Source organism: Meleagris gallopavo, chromosome 3, assembly GCF_000146605.3.
Source record: "Meleagris gallopavo isolate NT-WF06-2002-E0010 breed Aviagen turkey brand Nicholas breeding stock chromosome 3, Turkey_5.1, whole genome shotgun sequence".
In the NCBI taxonomy this organism is placed as follows: Eukaryota; Metazoa; Chordata; class Aves; order Galliformes; family Phasianidae; genus Meleagris; species Meleagris gallopavo.
The window spans coordinates 82104060-82129857 of NC_015013.2; the positions used below are offsets into that span (position 1 = coordinate 82104060).

The 25798-nt window shown below is 45.3% G+C and overlaps 1 protein-coding gene across 3 annotated transcripts in view; it reads left to right on the forward strand.

Moving 5' to 3' along the window:
- Positions 1-25484, forward strand: part of ZHX2 (zinc fingers and homeoboxes 2) — a 61571-nt gene extending 36087 nt beyond the window's left edge. The window contains exons 3-6 of one of the 3 annotated variants that reach the window (XM_010709278.3): positions 6898-7008; positions 7602-7687; positions 15882-18543; positions 24097-25484. In XM_010709278.3, coding sequence (XP_010707580.1) covers positions 16050-18539 — 2490 coding nt within the window. In that variant the 5' untranslated portion in view covers positions 6898-7008; positions 7602-7687; positions 15882-16049 and the 3' untranslated portion in view covers positions 18540-18543; positions 24097-25484. The remainder of the gene's footprint in view (positions 1-6897; positions 7009-7601; positions 7688-15881; positions 18544-24096) is intronic. The other 2 variants (XM_010709280.3, XM_003205272.4) reach the window with 2 other exon arrangements.
- Positions 25485-25798: the final 314 nt, after the last annotated feature.

The following is a 25798-nucleotide window of genomic DNA, read 5'->3' on the forward strand; positions in this document are numbered from 1 at the left end:
TGTATAATTGTGTTACGTTTCATCATATTCCCTTTATTTTAGTATGTTATGACTCATAACAGTCTCTAATTTACTGCTGTGAGGCCACAGAAATACCAGAGGGATTGGATGCATTGGGTCATATTGGGCATGATTGCCTCCCAAGGCAGGAGCACCCTTCTTCCTCAGAGGCTCGGGAGCATTGCTGAAGGCCACATAGAGTAGGAGCTATGTGAGTAGTTTGCCCTGTTCCTTCTTACCAAGCTTATTCAACCCATTCATGTTTTGGTGGGGATGAAGGCAAAAGGCATCAGAAAGGAAGCAGGTCAGAGGATGGTTTGAGTTGGAAGGGACTTTAGTGACCACCTAGTTCCTGCAGCTGATGCAGGGACTTCTTTCACCAGACCAGGTTGCTCAAGGCTACATCCAGCCTGGTCTTGAACACCTCCAGTGAAGGGGCATCCACAACTTCTCTGGGCAACCTGTTCCAGTGACCCTTCCACGAGAAAAAGAAATCATGAAAAGGAATTTTGATTGAGATAATGCTTTGAACACTCCCTGAAGATGTGGTTTCAAATCTTTGTCAGACCCAACCTTAACCACTGGACTATTGCTTCTTCTCTTCCCACCTTATTTGGATTTTGGGGTTGGATGATTGCAGATAACAGCATCAGCTCTTGCCTTTTTTTCAGCTGTGGAACATAGTTTTTCTTGAACCCCAGAAACTGTTGTGCAACTAAACTTTCACATAAAGCCTCAGGAGAAATAACTCTAGATGGTTCCCGCCTGGGCAATCCAAGCACTTAGGACAGTCTTGCAAGTGATAAGATGGAGAGAGAATACTTTTGGGAGGGAGGAAAAAGCTGGCTTGAGTGCCAGCTTTGGATCCTGAGCAGTTACACAAAGATTTTGGCTAGATAGCTAGATTGAAGAATATCCTAAGATGAGATGTGCCTGGAGGTCTCCCTCCAGCAAATGTCTCAGGGTGCTGAATTCCTAAAGTACTCATTAAAGGTCTAGGGAAAGGGGACTGTGTCAAAGGGAAACTTATGGTTGCGAAGATAAGCTTGAAAGCATAGCACGTGTTTAATGGGTGCTGAAGCCACAGCAGGTCGGTGCTAGTAGTACAACATCCAGTGGTGCCATTGGAGGGGCAGCAAGGGAGCTGGGCTGTGTCCTCAAGCTGGAGACCTTGCACTTCACATGGTGTATGCAGACCATCTAGGAGCATGGTCCAGTTTCCTTAATTCTGCTCCCTTTTGGTGCTGCAAAGGTAGTTTTCCATGCTGTTTAGGAAACAAAATACATGGACCATGCTTTACAAAGCAAGCAAATCAACCAACCTGCAAATCACCATGCGGGTGTTCAGTGGTTTTAGCTGAGGTTCCTTCCCTTCATGTCTTGGTGGTGGGATTGCTAGGCTGGCCTCAACCACTAGAAATTTTTTGCATGCTCTTTCCCCGCCCTACTTTGTTCTGCAGTGAGGTCCATGCAGAAAGGCACACTTGGAGCTGATGTGTTGCCATGGCAAGAATTTCCACATTGCACCAATCTCAGGGCAGGGTTTTTGTTGGTTATTTGTTTTAAAGAGAGAAGTTTTCACAAACATCGTAAAACGGGGCGATGAACTCAATGAACATAAGCAGATCACAAAATCAGTGCCGTTTTTCTTCTCCTTCCTCCCCTGAAAGGAGCACACGTGTTCTGGCAAACAAGTCCCGAACATTAGCATCTCGCTGAATGTCAGTGTCTGGTTGGTTGGAGCCTATTTTCAGCACACAGGAAAGAAGGGAGGAGTGTTTGCTGAAGTCACTGGGAATGAGAGCATGTTCTGGTTGCTTTGCTGCAGATCTGTTTCTGGCCATTTTCCTGCTTTTCACGCTCCGTGGCCCTCGTAGGCAGCATTGTGGATTGGTAACATACTGTGTTAGAGGAGATGTGAGTCTGAACTTCTTGCAGAACTTTGCTGTTAGCATGCATGGGCTGAGTGGAGATTATTTCACTGCCAACATCATGCAGTAGCATTCAGGTTTGGGGTTCTTATGGAACAAACACTTCATGAGCTGTTGTTGAATGCTTTCCATGATGGTTGTGCTCAGGGTTTTGCAGGGTTTCCATCTCCATTTGGCTGCAGAGGCAGCAAGAACTGCCCAAATCACTTTTTTTTTTGGAAACAGACTTAGCACTTCTGTCACACCATCCCTCTGCAGACAGGGCCGGTGCCTGCGCCCGGCATGGGTTAATGCTTTTCTTCTGACTTCTCTTTGGCCTTCTTTGAAAACTTTAGCAAGAAGATAATCCATGAGTGAGGCAAGCGAGGGAGAGCTTCGGGGATTAAAGCAAGAAGTAGAGGTGGGTTCGGAAAGAAGCTTAAATTGTACAAAAAGAGAAGAAAACTGAACTAATGAGGCTTATGGGATGTTACAGACTCAAGCTCAGGCCCTGTTTTCTTTCTGATGATGCAGAGAGCAGCAGGAGTGCCTTCCAAATTGGTTCCTGGTTTTGTGCTTCTGCCTTCCTGTAGCTTCTTTGCATTACGTTCTGCTGTCGTCTTTTTGGAGAATAGTGGTTAGATTTTCTTGCTTTTGGGAAGAATTGATTATGTGTAAGAAGCTACTCAAAAATAAATTCTTCAGATTCTTCTTAGTGGAGCAGAATTGCTCAACAGGGGATTTCTGACGTGCCAAAAGGCAACGTGAAATAATCAATTGACCTTGTAAGAGACGACTGGGACACATTCCCTCAGGGAGATGTTTTTCATGTGTATAAACCAGCCTTGATTTTTTTTCAACCGAGATCCCTCCTACTCACCAGAAACAGGAGAAGAAAAAACCCAGTTGAAAAAACTAAAAGGGTTTAGACAAATATTCCTCAGTAAGACGTCGCTGTAATGAGCGGTTCCCCTCTTCTGCAGTTCTGAAGTATTGCTCAAGAACCATTGTTACAATTTGTTCATCTGGACGTGCTATGAAGCAGCCCAAGGGGGATCAAGGGAGTCAGAAAGGCCAATACTTGTAATAACTCTGTGCAGAAAGCAGTGTGTATGTGGAATTAAAGCGTGTGGGAGGAGACAGGAGGAGGTAACTGTCAAGTAAGCTTCATCATGCTTAAGGTGTCCTGATGACAAACGTTTACACTGGTAAGGAAGAAATGAATGGGAGGTTTTGCCAGTTCTTTCTTCTTGTTGTCACTGACAGTTTATTGGCAAGTAATAATCTGTCTGGGTGAAACATTGTCCCTCTGTGGTTTGGGAGTGTAAGGGGCGTTCCAGGCAGATGCCAAAGCATCTGAACTTTGGCTGTTCCAAATCAGAGTTGGGTTTGGAAATAGGAACTGGTTTGTTCTGAATCCTGTGATGTTTGAAATGAGAAATGTAAGAAACAAAGTGTGTCCTTCTCTGTGGCTCTCTCTGTGGCAGAACTCTGTGAAGGTGTGGATCGTGCTAGTCTGATCCTATTTCCAGGTGTCCCTCTTGACTGTATTTAGTACATGATCAGATCTTACGGAACTTCATTTCTTACCAGAAATGCTTTTCACTCCCTTCTGCTTTTTTCAAAAAGAAGCACTGTTTCTTTTGAACTGATTTTAAATAATTTGTGAGTGATCCAACAATCATCTCTTCTTTGTATTTCACAGTGAAATGAAAACACAGAGACACTCCCATGCTGCCAAATCCCACTCTTTCCCAGCAGCATCATCTCAGGCTGTGCTTGCCCTCCCCTGACCCACATTGGCATCTTTTCCTGGAGCTCCCATCCTCAACCCTGGGACACTTCTTGCCCTCATTTCATTCAGGGCTGCATTCTGAACCCCGCTGCACTGGCACACACGCACACACATGGGCTGGCAGATTTTGTGCAAATGGAGAAATGTGACTCAGAGGAATCATGTTAGATCAATTTATCTGCCATATTCCTGGCCTCTGGAGGACAAGAATATACCTAGAAGTCAGAGAGTCTTAATCAGGTGGTTTTGCAGCAGCCTGGTAGCAAAAGTCCTGTGAAGAAGAAACTGAGGGCAGAGCTTGGGCACTCACAGATCTATCGTGTACTGCTCGTCACGTTGGAGTTTGCAGAATTCATGCCCCAAAAAGAAGTACCTGACTCTCCTCTGTCCCCTCCATTCTGCAGTGCTGCCATGGGAAGCAGGAGGTAACACTGCAGTGGGGGGAGTGCTTCTGACCCGGCCATGGAAACCCAGCAGTGTGTGACAAGGGGGAAGGATTGCATTGTGCACCCAGGGCCTGGCATGAACAAAGGTCCTTTGTGGCCCTGCCAAGTGCTCCCAACAGCAAAGCATTGCAGTGTGGCAGAGAGCAGTGGCTCTGTCCTATGACAGATCAGAGCAGCAGAGGGTGCAGGGGGAGGAAAAAGGAGCTCTGTTTGGTCCCATGATCCCTGGGGCAAAATGCTATTCTGCCTGGTAGGCACCAGGAGGGACACTGAGTAAACTGCACATACCCTCTGTAATCTCAGTGTAGTGCAGAGCATGGCAGGCCCATTCCCCATCAGCTAGCATGGGTTTGAAAGGCTTTTAACTCTGTGCTTGGGTTTTCTTAGAAGAGTTGTATGTATAATCTGTGATTAACTTAAGATCCAAACAACTATTAATTTTAAACTTTAGATGGAATAGACATCGGGGGCATCAGTGATGCTTCAGCTGGCTTCTGATGATAGACAAGTGGCTTTTGGTCTAGTACTAGATGCCCTAAACCCCAGTAAACTGAAGGAAAATGTTTTTGCGACCTGCTATGGAGAGGATGCATGCAAATGTTTGCAAGAGTCTTCTATTTAGTGTCTCTTTACCTCTTTTGCTGAAGGTGTTGTAGGTCCTCTGTCTCTATCACACTGTCCATAGGATTATACTAAAGCAGTGTTTTATGTGATATGAGTTTTGGGTGGGATAATTGAATACATATTGAAAACAAAGTGCTGAGATAAAAATGGGAGCCAGAAAGGTGGAAATGATGTGCAGAAGTGATCTAAATCGGAACTGCAGAAGATGAAGGACAGAAGTATAATAAAACAACTTCAACAGACATGATGTGTGATAATGGTGATGGAAAACAGTGGCTGAGCATCTTATAGAGGGTCACTCCTTCAGTTTTTGACCTCAGAGCTGACCAAGGAACTGAGTAAAGGATAATGTGATGCACACTAGGAACACTCAATTTGTATTAACAATAGCAGGAGAAATTGCTTGACTGAAAGGTGTTGGGGCGGGCATGGATCAGCTTCAGGATTTTCAGGGCTTCCAGAGCCAGCAAGAGAGAGCAAGTATACTGAATGAGATGTTGTCATGAGAAGATCGTTGTCACATGGAACAGACCCCCTAAAATACTGGATTTTCAAGAATTTGGCCAAAAAAGAAAAAGGAAGAGCGAGAGCTGTAATGTTCAAGCAAAGGAAGACCAGGAGGAACAGTTGCAGCCTGGATAGCCATGCGTTTCTGCAGCTGCAGAAAAACTTCCTCTACACTTTCAGCTTTTGTAAGGACTGAGGGAGGCTTGGCACCATCAGAAGCAGAGGGCTTCTCTGCAGCCCTACATGCAGAGCCGGGTATCTCTGCTGTTGGCCCTGATGAGAAGTTTCTAAGGGAAGGCAGATAGGTCAGGCCTTTGATCTTCAGATGCTTGCTTCCTGCCATGAGACCTCTGGGCTGTGAGAGTTGGGGTATTTTGAGACTTTGGTACTCATTCACTGGGACCTAAACTAAAAGTCCCAGCCACTTTGGCATAGGCTGTTAAATATCGTTAACTTGTGAGTCAGAGGATGACCTGAATTTACAGAAGGATGGAACGGTAGCTTGGAGCACAGACATCTTGGGTATGATTTCCAGCCCTGCTTACTTCCCACATGATCCTGGGTAGGGCATGATTTTTTGCATTGTCTCTACCCTATCGCATTTGACAGCATCAAGCGGTAAGTTGGCTTGGCCATTTAATGAAGCCTCAGCCACAATGTCTTCATGCCTTAATTGCCCATCTGAGCCATGGGGAGAACGGTGCTGCCTGAATTCACAGCCCTAGTGTGAGGATTCTACCTCAACAACTGTAAGGCTGCCAGACGGTGGACCGATGGATCCTCTCAACACCATAGGTCATTAACTACCCAAGGCAGACTCCTGCATGAGGGGAAAGAACCTAGGAAAGCTACCTGTTTTAAATAGTGGACATCATGTGATTTGTTTTTGAGAAGAAAAACCTCCAAAAGAGGAACTACATTTTATCATGGTGTGAGGTGAGTCCTCTCTTGAAACAATCAGTCCTTTAAACAGGTAGAGCACTTGAAAATTTAAGATGCGACAGGATGAGAGTGAACCTTATGTACACCAAGATACACAGCAGGGGGCTTGGAACTAGATGATCTTTAAGGTTCCTTCCAATTTAAGCCAGTCTGTGATTGCCTTTCTCGTGGCTGGGGATGGCAGAGAGGTGACCTGCTGATTTTACACCGGGATATTGTCTCTGTCTTGGTTTGGAGAGGGGGCACCAGCTATGGTTGGAGAGAAGAAGTTGCATCAGATTTAAGCAATAAGCTGTATTTTGCCAGCAATACTAGGGAAAAGAAGATGTCTCAAGTGCTTCATCAGTATCACAGAAGTCTCTTAAGTAGAGATCCAGGTTGGGAAACACACCTCCATCACCTGCTAGCAGTTTAGGGTCATTCACCTGAACTTGGATAGTGAGCAGGTGATCTCATGTGACCATGGGCTGCCAAACTGACAGAAGCAGATGTTGGGGTCTGTTTGCACCCCAGACCAGTATGTGGCATTTCAGTGTGGGTCACCTGAGTTTGCCTACTGAGTTCATTAGAATATCTAACCATGTGAGTTAGGCCAAGAGCTGACTCTTCATCTGCTTAAAGTTGGCACTTTCCGGAAGAGTTTGGAGCATCAGGTTTGTCTGACATCTTCTAGGTTCATCTGGAGGACGCTGTGTGTCCAGCTTCTGTGAAAATCTGGCTGGCAGTTCTTGGGGTGGTTTCGTTTTGAAGGTGTGTTGAAGTTCCTGCTTCTGGAAATCTCAAGGTAGAACATTTCTGTTCATCACTGTGCATGTCTTGTGCTTTGTACCTCAAACCCTGTGGTAACTTATGACACTGTAACTCAGGACTTTCTACTTGGATGGTGAATATTTTTAGGTGTTACGATTACAAGCTAAGACGTAGTGTTATAAGATGGGAAACTGTTCTGGAGTCTTTTGTGGTAGTGCCAAGATTCAGACTGCAGTGTCAATCTGAAAGATGTGAAGTGATAGCCACTGAGTTTGATAGTGCATAGGCAATTGGAAGTGGAAATGGGAGCAGGAGAGAAGAATGGCATGGTGTAGGGGGCAAGGATAGAGTCATTCCGTGGGATGGAGATGTTACATCAGTCTGTTTGTAGCATTTTCGCTCTGATCTCCTCATCTGGGAACGTGAAGATATGCAGAGAAGCCCTTGGGGGTGGGGGAAAAGGGAAGAGGTGCAGTGAGTCACCAGCATTATAAATCACAAACCATCTGCGTTTTTCTACCACATCTTGAATGAGTCAAAGAGGGAGGTGTGCAGCTAAAGACACGCAGGTTACTAATGTTGTGTGTTCCTCATTGAGCTCCTTCCTCTCTTCTGGGAACTCCGTAGACTCCTCCAGTGCTGCTGCTGTATTGGGTGAAGATGATCCAACGGATGCTCCACGTGTCGGACAACTAGTGTTGGCCAAACATTCAGTAAGTCAGTGTCTGTCGTTCAGACTCAGCACCCTGATATTCAGACTTCTTTCTCTCTCTCCCTCAAATGTAAATCTAAACACAGCTGAGAAATGGTGGCCATCCGTCAGTTCCTTCCCCTCTGTCAGGTCCTCTGGGCACTTTTCCCTTTTGTGCTGTGATGTGTGCAGCCTGTGCCAGAAGTGGGATTTAGGGACTGCTTTTTGATAAATTAGAACTTTCTTTTTAATAACATTAGAGCTCATTTCTGTCCTGAAGTCTTACAAAAGGAACACCCAGTATGCACATGTGATTTTTGTTTTCCCTTTGCAGTTCACTGGCAAAAACATTTGTGAGTGCTTTAATTTTACTTGAAAAATTTGATGCTTGGCTTGGTACTGTGATTCCCAGGGCAGGATTAATTGCTGAAGGAGATGAGCAGGTTCTGAAGTCATGAAGCAGGAAAACTTCTGTGTTGTCACTTAAGTTTTCCAAGTGTGTAAAGAAACTAAATGCTTTGATTCTGTAATAACCTGTTTTCTTCCTGCTCTGCAGACATTTAACTGATGGTGTCCCTATAACAGCTGTTAAGTCTGAACAGAAAGAATGCATAATAAAATATGAAATCTATATTAATATATACAATATATAAATACCTAGATAGTCATGAGGTAGAAAGCGAACCTGACATTGCTGTAGAGGTTTAACCTGCACAAATGGGAAATGGTTTCTAGAAGTTGCTTGAGCAAACTTTAGCCCCACAAGGAATCCTTTGCTTAATGCATAACTCAGAATAACAGTAAGATAATAAATTACCTGAATATTCAAATGAAATAATCCAGTTTTAATATGTAAAATCAAATGTGGCTGCATGCAGATTTTGGCCATGTAGCTGAAATACAATACAATACAAATAATTTTTGTTCTGTGTTTGTGAATTTCTTGTCCTTCCACCACATGGTACTGGGTAAAACTCAATATGAAAAATTACTTAAATCCAGCGACTTTAATCCACTCCAGTGAGGAGGATTCAGGGAGCTGCACAGACAAGTAATTAAACTAATTAGAATGAATGTTTTTATAGTGCCTCTATTTCTCTCTTAAGAAATCTGTTGCTTTTTATTTCTCTCTGATGAACATACAAGTACCCACCCTACAAGCGGACATGTTGCTGATGAGAGGAGATAATTTTGACAGTGTATGACTGATCTCTGGAACTCACTGCTTCTGGAAACCGTTGATGGAGGATGTTGGAAAGAGGCTTTACCCCTGGGCGGGTATTGAACAACTGCTGTTGTATCCAGTGGCATTCTGGGGTGATTCATGCGTCCTGTTGTTTGGAAGAGGCCACTTGAGATTTTTTCCCTCCCCAGACAGAAAGCAAGGCCACAGGAGCACACTCACTGGCACCTTCTGAGTTTTGAGCATGGGCAACCGTAGGCACCACAGGGATTTTAGGTCCCTACTTGTCATGTGCAGAAAGCACACTGGTGTCCATTGGGTGACTCCAATTGATAGAGCCATATGTCCAGTAGGACCCTAAAACCTCTTGCAGAAGCACAAACTATGAAGGAAAACAGCTTTCCCCAGGCTGTGCCAGGTAGGAGATTTGGCCCTTGTGCACCAGTCATGGTTGCCACATGCCCCATTTGGTCTTCAAGCTGTAGGCTGCCAACTTGTATTCCAGAGGAGGAAGCAGTGGCCAGGAAGTGAAGAATCCCGGCTGTGTTCCTCATCTCCACCACAGGCACAGGACATGACCTCAGGCCCATTGGGCTTGCCCCATCCCATCAGCACTGGAGGGTGACATCTCCCAAAGCAAAACCTGTCTCTTAAATGGGACAAGCAAATGTTGCCGCAGTATAAATATTGAACCAGATGGTGCTTTTCATTCTGGGTAGGTTATTCTTATCACTTTCTAGAGAGCAAAAATGCTAAAATCAGGCCCAGTCCAGATTTTAGCAATTAGTGATAGGACAAAAGGTAATGACCTCAAGTTGCGCCAGTGAAGGTTCAGCTTAGATGTTAGGAAAATATTCTTCTCAAAAAGAGTGGTGAGTAGTTGGAACTGGCTGCCCAGGGAAGTGGTGGAGTCACTGTCCCTGGAGGTGTTAAAAAAACATGTAGATGTGGCAATAAGGGATGTGGGCATGGTGGGATGTGTTGATGGTTGGACTAGGTCACCTTAGTGGTCTTTTCCAATGTTAATGATTCTATGATTCTAAACTTGGGTTGGAAGGGACACTTAAGATCATCTAGTTCCAACTCTCCTGCTGCAGACCAGGACCAGGTTGCTCAAACCCCCATCCAGCCTGGCTTTGAATGCCTTCAGGGTGGGGGCATCCGCAACGTCTCTGGGCAAAAACATAAACTTGCATTTAAAAAAGGGAATTAAAAGCCAGTGTTTGCAGATGAAGACTTAAAATAGAAAATTCACAGCACACAATGTTCAACTTACCCATTTCTTGGATGGGCTTGGCCACTTGTGTGCATACAACCAACAGCAGTGAAAACCCACAATTTTTGCCATTTCTTTGGCTTTGCAGCAGTGTGAAAGTGAGCATTTTAGTTCAGCGAATATATTATGACTAGTATACTCTGAAATACTTAAGAACAGGGTGCTGGCTAACACAGTTTGATCTAGGAAAGCTTACTGAGGTTTTCTCCGGGGCACCTGTGTTTTCCAGAATACATTTGTCCACGTCCTTCCTCTACACAATGGTTAAATAGAAGCTGAGATGTAAATGCAAAAAGGCAGCATTCATGTGAATTGGCTTTGGCACTCCAGGTTTTTCTCTTATTGTTAGCTCCTTTTGAGCCATTTCATCCCACCCACAGTCCTTCAGTGTTCTGTGTGCAGTGTTTGATGCATGCATTCTTCAGAACCTCTGGTGGCCATGCTGCAGGCATGGATTCCCCCAAGCTGGGTATGCATCACTTTTGCATCTGCCCCACTTCGTGGAGGTATTGGCACCCAGTTCCACAAGTTGTGTTGACATGAGTCAGAAATCTTGGAGGCACTTTGTTTTGCTATTCACCTGTGAAAAGAAAGAAAAATCGTAAATTGTAAATTGCTTCTCCCGTGTAGGGAAAAGTTCGTGGCCATCACACGCATTGCCATTGTATGTGGCACCTGCCACATGTATCTACACAGATATTTTCTAATTAGAAAATGTCTACAGCAGCTCACGAGAACTGAAAACATAGCATTTTCAAATTTATTTTTTCATGTCTTGAAAAATTATTGTTGTGGCAGTCTGTATACCTCTCCATCAATTTTGTTTTACTCAGTTTATAAAGAGCAGGGAAAGAGTTAGAGCTCTCGGCTGCTCAAACTTAAATGCTCTTTAAAAGCTCAGCTTTGCAGTTCACAAAACCTTCCTTTCTTTCTGTGGTTTCCCTTTTGTGAATCATTACAGCCCTGATCCATCATGCAGGAATTATTTGCCCTGGTTTGCTTGCTTCTGCTTAGTCTCCTGCATGTAATTAAGCAATGTTTTTAAGTGTACTGTCACAGTGGAGACCAACAACATTTTTGCTGTGCTAGCTGATATGCTTTTTGATAGTGCTGCAGCAGCTGCATGCTAAAAACAGTTGTAAGGCAGGAAAAACATCACCCGAGGCGTGTTCCTCCTTGCACCATGAAATAAATCTATCATCTCTCATCCTTGCATTTGTAGGAGAATAATATTACTGCAATGTTAAGGATTATGAGTTTGACCTCTGTGATAGGGAGCAGAAGAGCAGCTCTGCTGTACCATGCACCTTCCCATGCCAGCAGCCTCCACAGGTGTGGAGTAAAAGGCCATAAGGGGGTTATGGGGCTCTCCAGCAGCAGCAGTTCCTTCTCTGAGCCAAACTGTAAGCATGACATTTGTAGTAGTCAACTGGTTTTTATTTGCTGCTTGGTAAGGAAGGGTAATATTCCAAAACACGGGGACTTGTATCCTGTGTCCTAGCTGGAAAGGGCTTGGTGGAAAATCACAAGCACTGTAAGAGATTTTTTATTAACAAAACAAAAAACAAAACCACAGTATATCTGAGAACAGTGAAGATCCATTTGCACTGAGTAGGGGTTTCTATCCTTCCAGTCTCTTTTACATCCATTTCATCCAGCCCTGGAAGTGAGGTGCCATGGTGGGTTTTTTTTGTTTTTTTTTGTTTGTTTGTTTTTGTTTTTTTTTTGTTTTTTTTTGTTTTTTTTTGGTTAAGGGAGTAGTATAGAAGTGTTGTGCAGGCACAAGGAAAAGATTGGAGGGAATGAAAAGATTGCAAAGTCCAGCACAGGAAAGCTTTGTGATTTGTTTTCCCAGCTGTTTACATGAACCATGCTGTTTGTAAGGCCAATGCACACCAGCAGCTCTGTTAGTACCACTGGTGCAAGTTGCACAGGGGTTTTATTTTTGACAGCTCTGAACTGATGAATGCACTGGGACAGGTAGAGCTTTACCAAGGTGAAAGTTCTTTCACCACCCAAACTTTCTTCATTTGAGAAACTCATAGAGGCAGAAGATACCTTTCTCTGCTGGAAGATGGCATTGTTACCCAAGCAGACATTTTTCCAGTGACAGGCAGACCTGAAAACATGGTTTATTTTCTCTGTATGGTGCTGTGCAGTTTCCCAGCCTCGGAGCTAGGCAAGCGGCAAGGAGATCTGGCATTGCTCTGCTCATGCACCAAGTCACCACTGAGTTGCCACTTTGTTCTTCTGCCTGATGCTCTGGAGCCTTTTGAGCTGGGCTTTGAAAGATCAGAGAGCTGTGGCTGGGTTCGTTTGTTAGCTCTTGGAAATTAAACAAAACCAGGCTGGGGCCTCTCTCATAACTGTACTTTTTAAGCAGAGATGCTGAGAAGAACACATTGCTTCTGACCTACGTGCTTGCTTTTGACCTACGTGCTCCCATCATGATTGCTTTGCAGAAGCAAAGCAAACCGAAAGCTCTGTTGCTGCAGATGGTCTCTGTGGTTTGCTTTGGAGCTGGTTCACGGAGGCAGCTGTCTGCTTGGAGGCGAGTGCTTTTGGTTTTAACCTGGCTGCCTGTTGCTGGTTCATGCATCTGCTCATTTAAAAACAAAAATTCAAATTTAAAACAATAAAACGGAAATTATTTTTTATGATCTCTTTTCCCTCATTCAGCATGGCAAACCTCACAGAAGATAAGGCAGGGCAGCTGCAGGGGCAAGGGCTGCCTTTCTCCATGCTTGGGAAAACTGCAACCAGTACGTCTGTAGCCATGCATCGTGGTGACAGCAGCCCAAAACTGAAGTTACTTGCCTTGATCCAACCCATGGATTTAGTGGCAGAGTTTGTCAGAAGTCTGTCCCTGGTGCAGCCCAATTCATTGAGCACTGGGTGTGAATTTTGTCCCTTGGAGCATGGTGAACATGGGCTAGGTGGTGAAGTGTGACTTATGTTCCTACCTTGCTAAGCTTTGGTTGCTGCTGAGGGGTATCTTGTGTCTCCCAACAAATGCTGGTTTGTGCAATCACTGTGTGTTTACCCTGCCTGTCTCTCAGAACTGTGGTATGGCTGGTCCATGTTCTTTGCTAGAGCTGACTAGGAGATCCAGAGCAACTTCACATGGATTTATCTGGAGTGAGGCACTCACTGAGGTCCTCAGAGGACAGTGGCTTGGAGGTCTCGATAAACTCCTCACTCACATGGTTGCCGGGCCTCACTTTCCTCCTCTTCTTTCAGGAAGCTCCAGGAATTGAGGTTGAAGGACAAATGTGATCTGACTGGTTGTGGTCTCCTAACCCTTTCCTTCTGAAAACAAGTACATCTGGAGTGGGAACTCATTTGTTCTGTTCTTGACTTCCAAAACTATCCGCTATGGTGGATAAAGATTCCTGTGTGGCTGAAAAACTATTCAGGGTAGAGTTAGCAAAGCAGTTAGAAATACAGAAGAACACTGTGCCATAAAAAAGAAACAGTGTGTAAAACTTTCTATTAAAACTGTTGCAGACAGAATTTTTCACCCATCCACCATTGTATGTATGTTTTGGAGAGAGCTTGGCCTTTGCTTAATGTCAGAGCATCCTTGCTTGAGGCTGATCCCCATGTCCTGATGAGAGGTGGGAGTTTGGCACAGCTACCTGACATGGCAGAGAGCTTGCTGAGCTTTCAGAAAGTCAACACATTCAACATTTTTAAGAAACATTCGATTGCTCCAATGCAGTAACCTAGATAGTTCTTTTTCTCCACTCTTTTTCTTCCATCCCATTCCTTTATCTTTTTGTTCTTAGCCTTTTCTTACTTCTTTTTTGGGTAAGAAGGAGGTGATAGTGAAATATAAATAAGCCTTGCTCTGTCTTTGATGCCTTTTGACTTTCTTCCTTTTGCTGATGTTGTCGCATGAATTTTGCAGAAGGTCACACATCAGAAAAGGAGCAGACCATTAAGTGAAGCAGCATGGCCTGGGTGGCAGAGCAGCAAAAGAGCATCAGGGAGCTGTGCTCCATCCTCATCCCCACCACCCTTTTCCAGAATGAGACATTGCACTTTCCTTCCATTGTCTACAAACATCAACATCACATGTGCAGTGGGATCTGCAGGGCAGAAGGAGGTGACCTGCACCTTGTTTCCAGCAGCAGCCTTGCTTAGGGAGCTGATTCTGTACCATTCTTTCACCTTTTGACCCATTTCAGCCAGATCTGATGCAAGGGAAGAAGCATCAGAGATAATTGAAGTTCTGCAAACTTCATTAAAAATGAGTGGGCAGGAAGAGTAGTGTTCAGATAGTTGTGTGTTTGGTTTCTGATCCCATCTGCAGTGGGACACAGCAAGCCATAGACCTCAGACAAAATACTCTCTGGGAGGACGATTGTGCAGGGAAATAGAGGGGAATTTTGAAGGAATATGTAAAAATATGTAATCCAGTGTAAAGATCAGTCAGCACAAATCTGCAGAAAACCGGGCATCACTTGTTCCATTGTTCATCTACTTGCTTGTTATTAAAAGGAATTTTATTTTATTTTTTTTAAGAGAGAGATGGCAGAAACCCAAAACATGGGTTGCTTGTAGGTGCTGATGCTTTGGGCAATGACGATGACAGCCTGTAAGCACTGGTGCCCCCTCATATCCCATCCAATGGATGGCAAACAATGAGTTTCCCGTCAGGCTAAAAGTGTTACAGATCCAAGCCTGTCTGATCACGAAGAATAGCAAAGTAGAATCAAGGAATCATTAGAAAAGGTATCTTGTCAAATAGTAGGAGAGTTATCTCTTTTTTTTTTTTTTTGCATGATGAGACTGGTACAGCTACTAAATTACACTCCGTCCACTCAGTCCTGATGAGCATGGGTAGATCGTAATACAGCCAGTGTGGTTTTTCTTCCTTTGTGGTCATACTGACTGATACTGACTTCATATCCTCTTAAAAATACGTATTTTGATGGAATTATTACATTTGGGAACTCCAAAACCACTGTGAATCATGCTTTAAAAATATTGTTTAATTCTGTAGGCAGTTAAGTGCACAGATCAGGACTTGATGTGAATATCAGTAGGGTTACAGGAAGGGACCCTATTTAAAAGGGATCTGAGGGGTCTTGGACCTTAGCTAACTGTCTGACAATCAATATTTGGTGATAAGGGTATTTTAAAGAAACTTTCATTCCAGAAGAGACTTGATAGGCCTCCACTGATCTGCTCTAATCAGACCCCTGAAAATGCTGATTTGCATTAACTCCTCTCACTGCCTTTACTTTTACGAGCAAGGCAAGCCCCATAGCTTTATTTAGAAATCATCCGTCATTAGTAACCACAATCATTTACTAGACATATTTACAAGGTAAGTGACAGTGGGAAGTAATTAAATTTAATAATCACGCTCAATTTCAAATCTACATGCTTCAAAATAATAATTAATAGAAACTACAGCTTCTATAAAAAGATACAGTATTTATAACAGTGTCTGCTTTCCTTTCCAGCTAAATAAATTGACTCTCATGGAGATTAAAACCTCCTGTCTGTTCAGCTTTCCCTGTTTGTTTCAAAGCTATTTTCTACCTGTGGCACACTTCATTGTGAATTGTCCACTGCTTTTATTCTGTGTGGACAGATTTTTCCTCTTAAGTTGATGGAGAGAATAGCAAAAGGAAGAGTTCAGCATTGTCCAGAATGGTATTGTAAATGCACCTATCTTGAGTGATGGCTTTCTGCAAGAGCCATGTTTTACAGATCAGTGCCTAATGGGTGTGCTTTGTTTCACAGGTGTCATGCAGCAAATGTGAGCTGACAGTCACAGTTGGGGCTGAAATCCTTTATTAAACAAAACAAGAGTCAAGTGAACAAGGAAGGTTGGAGCCGTTTACAAGATCTTTCAGTTTATTGCTCAACCTGTCATAGAAGTCACCTTCTGGAAGCGCAGCCTGGGCTGCCATGGCTAGCAAAAGAAAGTCAACGACTCCCTGTATGGTGCGAACCTCTGAAGTGATGGAACAGGAAGTCCCAGAGGGTGCAGAAACTGCGAAAGAGAAGGGGCCTGGCACACCACAGCAGGATGCTAAAAAAACTTGGCCTTCAGAAAGCTCAGTGAAAGAGTGCGAAGTGGTTGAGGCGAAGCCCCCTGCTGAAAATCAGTCTAAGAAACCCCAGGGTGGTTATGAGTGTAAATACTGCCCTTACTCTACACAGAACTTAAATGAATTTACAGAGCATGTTGACACTCAGCATCCAAATGTTATTCTCAACCCCCTGTATGTCTGTGCTGAATGCAACTTCACAACCAAAAAATATGATTCTTTATCTGACCACAATACAAAGTACCACCCAGGAGAGAGTAACTTTAAACTGAAATTAATTAAACGCAATAACCAGACTGTTTTAGAGCAGTCCATTGAGACCACCACTGATGATGTCACTGTCACGAGCAGTGGGGTGGAAAATGCAGAGTGTGAGGATTCACTTCATGGGGGAATTAGTGTGAGTAAAACACCAATGATGAAATTGGGAAAGTCTAAAGGGGAAACCAAGAAGGGTCCCAAAAAGCCAGAAGAGGGAGTTTCAGAAAACCATGTGGATGGTTCTCTCCCCCGCATCATAACTGAAGCCACTGAAGCTATTGCGTGTATAAATGGAGACCTTCTCCAGGACGTGTTAGCTCATGTTATGCCCTCTGTACAGCTACCACCAAATATTAACCTTGTACCCAAGGTCCCGGTACCTCTGAACAGTACCAAATACAACTCTGCACTGGACACTAATGCAACCATGATCAACTCCTTTAACAAATTTCCTTACCCCACACAAGCAGAATTGTCGTGGTTGACAGCAGCGTCAAAGCATCCTGAAGAACAGATCCGAATCTGGTTTGCTACGCAACGTTTGAAGCATGGTATCAGCTGGTCACCTGGAGAAGTAGAAGAGGCAAGAAAGAAGATGTTCAATGGTACTATCCAGGCAGTCCCCCAAACCATCACTGTCCTGCCAGCTCCTTTGACAACTGCAAAAATTCCCCCTCCTATCATCCAGACAGCTTTGCCTTGTCAGATACTGGGCCAGACTGGTCTGGTTTTAACTCCCGTTTCAAATGGATCAGCAGTTTCCTGTTCACCGATCACACTTGCTGTTGCCCCAAACCAGGGACAAAAGAGGACAATACAGACCCTGTCAAACGTCCCAGAGGCCAAGCGACCTCATGTAGTTCAGGTGCCTGAGAGTCCTGCCAAGCTGAGTGCTGTACCGTTGACACCTGCCAGCGAGCGAAAAAAGACCAAGGAGCAAATAGCAGAGCTGAGGGCCAGTTTCATAGCAAGCCAGTTTCCCGATGACGCGGAAGTCTACCGGCTGATAGAGGCAACGGGGCTCTCTAGGAGCGAGATCAAGAAGTGGTTCAGTGACCACAGGTACAGAAGTCAGCGGGGCATCGTGCAAGTTGCTGGTGATGCTTTAGGGAAGGATCCAATAGCACCTCCACTGGGCCGACACAGCCGCTCGTTCCACCCATATGCAGATTATGCACCCCAGAGGTTCAAAGAGAAAAGCCAAGAGCAGCTTAGGGCCCTTGAGGAGAGTTTCCTACGATGTTCTTTTCCGACCCAGGGAGAATTGGATAGGCTTCGAGTGGAGACGAAGCTGAGCAGGAGAGAGATTGATTCCTGGTTCTCCGAGAGGAGAAAGATAAGGGACAGCATGGAGCAAGCTGTTTTGGACTCAATGGGATCGTACCGAAAAATTAAGGAACAAGGAACGCCTAATGGTGCAATAAACCAAGCAGAACTGATGAACAGCTCCCAGCTCCCCGGTGCTTTATCGGGATCCTCTGCCACACTTAAGAAAACCCAGGAGCAAATTCATCTACTGAAAAGTACATTTGCAAGAACCCAGTGGCCAACACCACAAGAGTATGACCAGCTAGCGTCCCAGACTGGGCTCACAAGAACTGAAATCGTTCGCTGGTTCAAGGAAAACCGGTCCTCGCTAAGATCAGGGTTGCTTAAATGGGTTGACCAGTACCAGCAGCAGTATGCTGATGGCCATAATGAGCAGAGTCAGAAAAAGGGATCAAAACTCATTGAGAGTCCAAAGAATGGTAATGAGGTGTCTCGGCAGCATTACCAGGAGCACAAAAAGCTGAATGAAGAGAACTCGGGGAAGCTGGTGGTGAGACCAAAAAGAGACTGCGAACCACTGAAAGACTCTTTGTTGGGGAATCAAGCAGAGGATACAGGCAGGTTGGAATGCAACAGCCGTGACGGATGCGAGGAGAATGAGGGGCCAGTGGAGGTCAACTGGGTGGAGGTGACTGTGGGCGAGGATGATGCCGCATCAGACTGCACGGACACGTGGAGCCAGGCAGCACCTGAGGGCCAGGCAGAGCTGGCAGACTTTGACTCTGAAAGTATACCTGGAGAAAATGCCCACATATAGACAGGTAATGCTTGGGGTGCCCTGCTTCCCGGAACTGGCCTCACTCTGGGGCGCTTCTAGCATCCCGTAGCCCCTTTTCAGTGCAAATCCCTGAACCTGGATCCTGGTGCCTGCTGGGTGCCTGAATACAAGGGATGGCATTCCTGTAAATGGAAGCAGGTACCTGCTTGGTAGGCAGGGGTTAGCGCTGTTTGCCTGGTTCCTTTTCTCCTTGTAAGTCAAATCCCATTTAAGGGCTTTTTTTTTTTTTTTTTTTTTGTCATCAATCCATTAAATCCTGAAATGTGTCCTTTAAATGTAACTTCTGCAGAGGTTGATGTAAAACATACCAGTGGAGCCATGCAGACTGACTAGGTGATGCTAGTTCCTAGCAGTCCGCTTGCTAAGGGGTTGCTGATCTCCCATGAACAGAGACCACACCAGGCTTTGCACCTCTTCTCCTTTTGACAGAATAAAAGCTGTCTAGAGGGAAGGGCCTGAGCCAGAGATGTTTCTGTATGCAGTAGCAAGCAAAAAAAAATGCTGTAGGGTATGAAGTGGCTCATGCAAATGTGCTCTCTTCCTCTTGCAGGTGAGAACTGTCTCCAGCCTGCTTTGTTCTGCTTGCTTGCTCTATAGATGCTTAGGAAATGCCCCAGACTAATCTGCGTGGGTGTTTTAGCAGCTTTTCTTCACAGGATCTTGAATTTAAAAGCAAGCTGCGGGGCCATTTTTTTTAGGAGGGGAGTGTTACATGATATTTCAGTGTGAAAAGATATGTTGTTTGGAGACCTGAAGTCTGTTTCTGATCGCAGTTAGACAGGTACAAACTGGAGCAAGTACCATCAGCACTTCTTGATGGCGTGTTGAGCTGAGCTCACCAACCTTTAATGTTTTGTGCATGTATGAGGATGTACAGGATCAGATCTTGTCTCTCCCAAGCTGGGGTCTCCTTAAGGTAGGATATACCCGACAGAAAGCACAGCATTGACAGTTAAAGAACACATCTTTCAGAAAGAATTAATAGTCTCCTGATGTCTAACAAGTGTAAGGTACTTCAATATTTGTTTTAAAACTTTTGAAAAGGAACTACCATAGCCAGAACTGGTAGAGGTCCCCACACTTGCATTAAGGCTATTTGCTAAATGAAGAGTTAGTGCTAGGGCTGAACCACTCCATGTTGCAGAGGTGCAGATTTTTCTTAGAAGTCTGTGGTGGTTGCATAGAGGTAGGAGTATCTCTTGTCACTGTGCTGGTGCTGCAGAGGTGCATGGGGAGCAGCCACATAGAAAACCAAAGCTCAGTTCTGATCTGGTATTTTAAATTAAATGAGTGATAAATAAATGCACTGTCGGATTTATTTTATTTTATTTTATTTTATTAGGTTTTTTATTGCACATAATTTTGCTGTTTCAGCTATAGATACTTACAGTAATGTAACTGAGGAGAGAGATGGGCTGTGAATGAGCATTGGTAATGGGGGCAGACCCAGAGGCTGAAAAGCATCACAGAGGAAAAGGATCTGTCAGTGTTGGTCAATGTTTGGCTGAACGTGAGACAGCAGTGTTGCCCAGTGTTGCCCATGGCATTTAGCAGAAATAGTGCAGCCAGCGGGAGCAAGGAGGTGATCATCCCTCTGTACTCAGCTCTGGTGAGGCCACACCTTGAGTGCTGTTGGGCCCCTCACTACAAGAAAGACACTGAGGCCCTGGAGTGTGTCCAGAGAAGGATAGCAAAGCTGTGAAGGGTCTGGAGCACAAATCTTATGGGGAACGGCTGAGGGAATTGGGATTGTTCAGCCATAGAGGAATAGGCTCAGGGGAGACCTTATTGCTTTCTACTACTCCCTGAAAGGAGTCTGTGGTGAGGTGAGGGTCAGCCTCTTCCCTCAGGTAACAGCAATAGGATGAGAGGCAGTGGCCTCAAGTTGTGCCACAAGAGGTTCAGGTTGGATGTTAGGAAAAATTTCTTCTCAGAAGAGTGATGAGGCATTGGAACAGGCTACCCACGGAGGTGGTGGAGTCACTGTCCCTGGAGGTCAAGAAATGTGGAGATGTTACCATGAGAAATAAGGTTTAATGGGTAATACTGGTGGTAGGTGGATGTTTGGACTAGATGATCTTAGTGGCCTTTTTCAACCTTAGTAATTTATGGTTCTGTAGCAGAGGAGGGGACCTTGGACTGCTTTTTCACAAAGCTCTCGTGCTGCACCCTGGTGCTGACCATGGAGCTCCACAGCTGGAAGGAGGCCCAAGGGCCATCAGAGATGAACTTTAACAGGAACTTTGCAATAAACTTCCACCAGTTTATCCTTCTGGTGAGGAGCTTTGAAAGGGCTGTAAAATGCACCTGCTGAGAAGAGATGCACCAGAGCAGGGTTTTCACCGTATGGGTCACTCAGGAAGTTCAGACGACCATTTTGCAGGACAGAGGCCCAAAGCCTTTCTCTCTTTTGTTCTGCTTTACTCTCCCAGCACATCTCAGCCCAGAATTGCTGACACCTGCTTTCTGGTGCGTGTATGGGACCAGCCATGGTGGCATGAAAGATGGGAGCTTTATTCTCTGCATTGATGGAAACAGTGAAAAATCCATCTGCTTTTTCTTTCAGGATAGATTTTTTACTATCAGTTTAGTGAAGGCAATCTACTGTCTTCCTTAATTTTTAACTATAACTTTGGAGTTGAACTAACAGGTCATTGTCTTAGGTGACATCCACAGTATGGCTGAAAGACCAAGAGGCTTGAAGATGAGATTGTTCCTGCTTGTTCTTACATAGAAGTCTGATTATTCCTTACACCACAGCCCTCAGCACCTCGGAGGGACAACGTTACCATCCTGGCTGCAGGCAGGAGGCACTGCCTAGTGCTGAACTGCTGACAGGGGAACTTCTTCTCCTCTTGATTCTTGCACAGCCACAGCCACAATGTGAAATGTCCACTGCTGAACTTCACATTGTACAGAAATGCTCCTTTGTTGTTAAGTTCTCCTCCTGACATGCACACTTTAAAGTGAACATTTTTCTGCATTCAGTCTCCATACTTCTGTTGTGGCAGGAATTCATGTGCAGATTCTGTAAAACCTGAACTGCTGCAGAACTTTCAGGTCTGTTTCCTCATGTAGTTCTAGAAGCCAGTAGGGTGTATTTGCATTACAGCCTAAATACACCTCATGCCTTAGAAAATGGGTTCTTCTAAAGTGATGTGTGTTCAGTAGTTGCTGCTTCTGTTGCAGCTGGTGGGACTTTCATGGCCACCTGTCCTCAGTGGAGCAGAATTCATACATGGCTCTGAAATCTCATTCTCAGGTTGCTAAAATCTCTGTTATGCTTAGAATTGTAGAATCATTGAGGTTGCAACAGACTGCTAAGATCATCCAGTCCAACCATCAACACATCACTACCATGCCTACTGAACCATGTCCCTCACTGCCATATCTCTATGCTTCTTGAAGACCTCTAGGGACAGTTCTGCCTGCTTGAAGCTTTTGCAAAAGTCATATGAATTCCATGGAGCAAGATCAGGTGTCCTCAACACTAGCCCTGTTTCAGTATGGTGCCTTCATGATGCTGAGTGGCTGCAGCAAGCCATCAGTACAAATGCTCCTGATGCTTGATAATGAAGTCTCAGGTCCCTTGTGTACCAGTAGAGTGCCTTACTTCACGTCCATCAGTGGAGATTCCTGCCTTCTGACACCATGGGTCAAAATCAGCTCTCTTATCACCATTTGTTCAAGCTGGATGAATAGAAACTGGCCTTATGTTATATCCATCAACTCATAGAATCATAGATTGGCTTAGGTTGGAAGGAACCTTGAAGATCATCTACTTCCAACTCCTTGCCATGGGCTGGCTGCCACCCATCCAGCCTGGCTTTGAACACCTCTAGGGATGGGACATCTACAGCTGCTCTGGGCAGCCTGTGCCAGTGTCTCATCACCCTCTGAGTAAAGAATCACAGTTCAAGCAGCAGGAGCAGGCTGGCAGCCATTGCTGGCTTTCTTCACAGTGTTGTCTCTTTGTGGGGTTTTCCCAGGATTTCCTCAGACCAGAGCTTTTGTTTTTCCTCAGAAATTTACTTCTTCTTCACCAAAAAAACTGCTGTTTCAGAGTTGTTCCCACACCTTCCATCTGCCCCAGCCCTGCAAGGTGCAGACACCAAAGTCTGCAGTTTGTGGTGGGAATGAGCAAAGAAGAAAATACTCTTTACAGCCATGGAAGCATACAATGTCCTGAAGTATATCTCTGCTGCACGGTGCAGCTGTGACCCCACGAGGTACATTTTACAGCTCTGGGAGCTCTGCTGAGATGTGCCAAAGAACAGCCAGGGACTGCATGCCACAAAGCCCCAGAGAAAGGTTCTTCACTAGAGGGTGGTGAACAGAACAACCCCTCTAGGGCAGTGGGCACAGCTCTGAGCTGCCAGAGTTCAAGGGGCGTCTAAGCAATGCTTTCAGACATAGGGTCTGATTTTTGGGTGGTGCTTTGTGGAGACAGGAGTTGGACTCAGTGATTCTTGTGGGTCCCTTCCAACTTGGGATAGTCTGTGATTCTATGATTTTTATTCCTGCCGCATCATGCTGATGAGCATCAGTGGGTCCGGGTTCTGCCAATGTCCCCAGCTCTTTCCACCACTGGAGCTGACATCAGTTGTTGGTGGCTTTGCACATTCCTCAGTGTCTGAAATGGTTAAAAGCCACCAGCACTGGAGTTTCCCTTCCTTTTTGTTCAAGTTCCCATTTTTCTTATGGTTCGATGTTCTATCCGTAACGATGACTCAATGACTGCAGTGCCTGCTGCCCAGATTGGGTGTCCTGAAGGCACTGTGGGACTTCGCAGTGGTTTATGCAGAACTAAAGCTAACTTGCCATTTCCCCTGAAAGCAGTAGGCCATGTTGGAGACACAAGCTGAACAGCAATGAAGAACTTCAGAGGAAGAAGCAAAACCAAAGCAACCATTAAACATTCTCAGCTTTTTTAGAAGGAGCAGGGGGTTGTATGAAAAAAGGCTGCTGGGACAGGGAGGATTTTGCCTTTTCTGTTGACATAGGAGTTGTGGATGCCAGACAGAGCCCTCTGCTTCTTTGGGAGGTAACGGAGCAGCCTTCATAAAAAGTGTGAAATAAGGGTTATGGTGAGCATGGGTGCAGAGGAGCGACCCTGTGCTGCTGCACGCAGCTTCAGCACGAGTGCTTGCACTTCTTGCACTCTCACATTTGGCTCAGTGGGGAAAACCATGCTGAAAGTCATCCCCAGTGGAGAGGCCTTGCCTTGTGTCCGTCTGCTCTGACAGTGTGAGGCTCTGCCCGAGGGGTTTGTGACATCAAAGGATCAGCAAGAGGCAAGGCTGGGCTGTGTGCCCCCATCAGCTATCTGCAGGGGGTATCATCAGTGTGCTGGTACCACAGAACCAACCTGGCATCCTCCTGCAGCATCAGGATCGGCTTCGGGATGTGGTTCCTACCAAATGCAGTGCCACTGTGTGCATCCTCAGGAGTGAACATTGGATGCTGTGTTAGCTGACAGCTCAAGTATTTGTTCAAAATGCCTTTTAAAGTAATACGTTTCTTTAATCTTTTGCAGGGATACTCATCAGCTGCACTGTCCTGACAATGAAGGGGAAATTCTGTCTGAAAATAGAACATCTATTTTCCTGCCTGGGGTGAGACAGCGTGTCTCAAATCGTGCTTGCGGAGGCACAGTGAGAAATCTTCTGGTGGAGCATCGTCGTGGGGTTGTTCATAGTGCCAAAGTCCTACTACTGCATTGAGAAAGAAAAGAGAGAAAGAAAAAAGGGTCCTTGTATATAGGTTACTCCTCAGCTTCTTTCCTACCCACTTTCCTGTCCAGTCTCTTCCTGTACTGGAACAGATTTGTACAATGTGGAAATTTTGTTAACTTTTTAATAGATGCGAGTTATTCTTGCATACAATGCCATGGGAAAATGTTAAGGTTGGTTTGGGGGAGGGAAGTGTGTTTTGTGGGGAGGAGGGAGAGGAGATCTTTTCTGAATCACTGAATCCCATTATGGCTGAGGCTGGCAGGGACCTTAGGGTCCACATGACCCACTTCGAGCTCCAGCAGGGACACCCAAAGCAGGGAGCCCGTGGTCGCTTCCAGGCGGCTTCTGGAGACCTCCAGGGAGGAGAGCCCACAGCCTCTCTTAAGCCTTTGAAGAAAGTTTTGCAATTTTTTGGAATCTCTTTGGTGCCAATCAACATCCGATCCTGGGTTCCCACTCCACAGCCGTTTACATTTCAGCCCACACAGTGCGCTATAGGTTTGGGGAGGGTCAGGTTGGTCTGGTTCAGTTGGGGCTTTGGGTTTTTTTTCCTGTTTTGACTTCTTTTGTTTTGTTTTATGGCCATCTGCTACTGAAGTATTTAAATCTCTGCTTTCCTGTGCTCTTCTGAAGCACGCCTTCTCCAGCTCCCGTGCTCCACTCCTCACAAAGCGGGCCGGGCTGCAGCTCTCTGACGATCTCGCTGGAACACCTTTTTTTCTGTTTGTCTGTTTGTTTTTAGCACTTTTTGTTTGAACACGTAGTACAACCCCCAGAGGGGTTGGGGTGACAAAACGATGCTTCATAACCTGAACTTGATTGCCTTTCTTCAGCTAGCACAGAGATGGACAACAGAAACAAACGTCCATCCTCCGGTTCTAGAAGCTGTAGCACACAACTGATGTTTCCAGTTAATCCTTGCCACTAAATTGTTAGATCAGTTCTAGATCCCTGAGTGCACTTGTTTTCAAGTACTGCTAGTTTTCCTTTGTGTGAGTGTCTGCGTGCGGGTCTGAGGAGGAGCAGCGTGGGTGCGGGAGCGCAAGCTGGCTGCGTTGCCAGGCCCTACCCCTGTTTCAGCACACTGCACAAGTACAATGCTAGGGAGTTTGAATAAATCCTACTTTTCTAACTTGTTGCTCATTTGTTGTAACTCAATAAAACAAAGGCTAGACATTTTGGTAACCTTTTTCTCGCCTCTTTTTTTCTTAATTGAAAACAAACGTTGGCCTCTTCCTGCTCTACCCTGCAAACAGGAGCTCGGTGGCTTCAGGGCTGCAATTTGGGTTTGTGGTAATCAGCAAACACCATCCAGATGAAAATGAATGCTCAGCCCACTGCAGATAGTTGGTTTCCTGACGTCAGATTGTTGTTTCCCACATGAAAGTGCCTGGGAACGGGGAACCAAGCCTCTGTCCCGTGCTTGGGGTACTTGCAGGGTTTGGGTGCGGCGTCTGCGATACCAGCATCTAGAGGTGCCACGCCAGGGCACAGAGCTGTGCC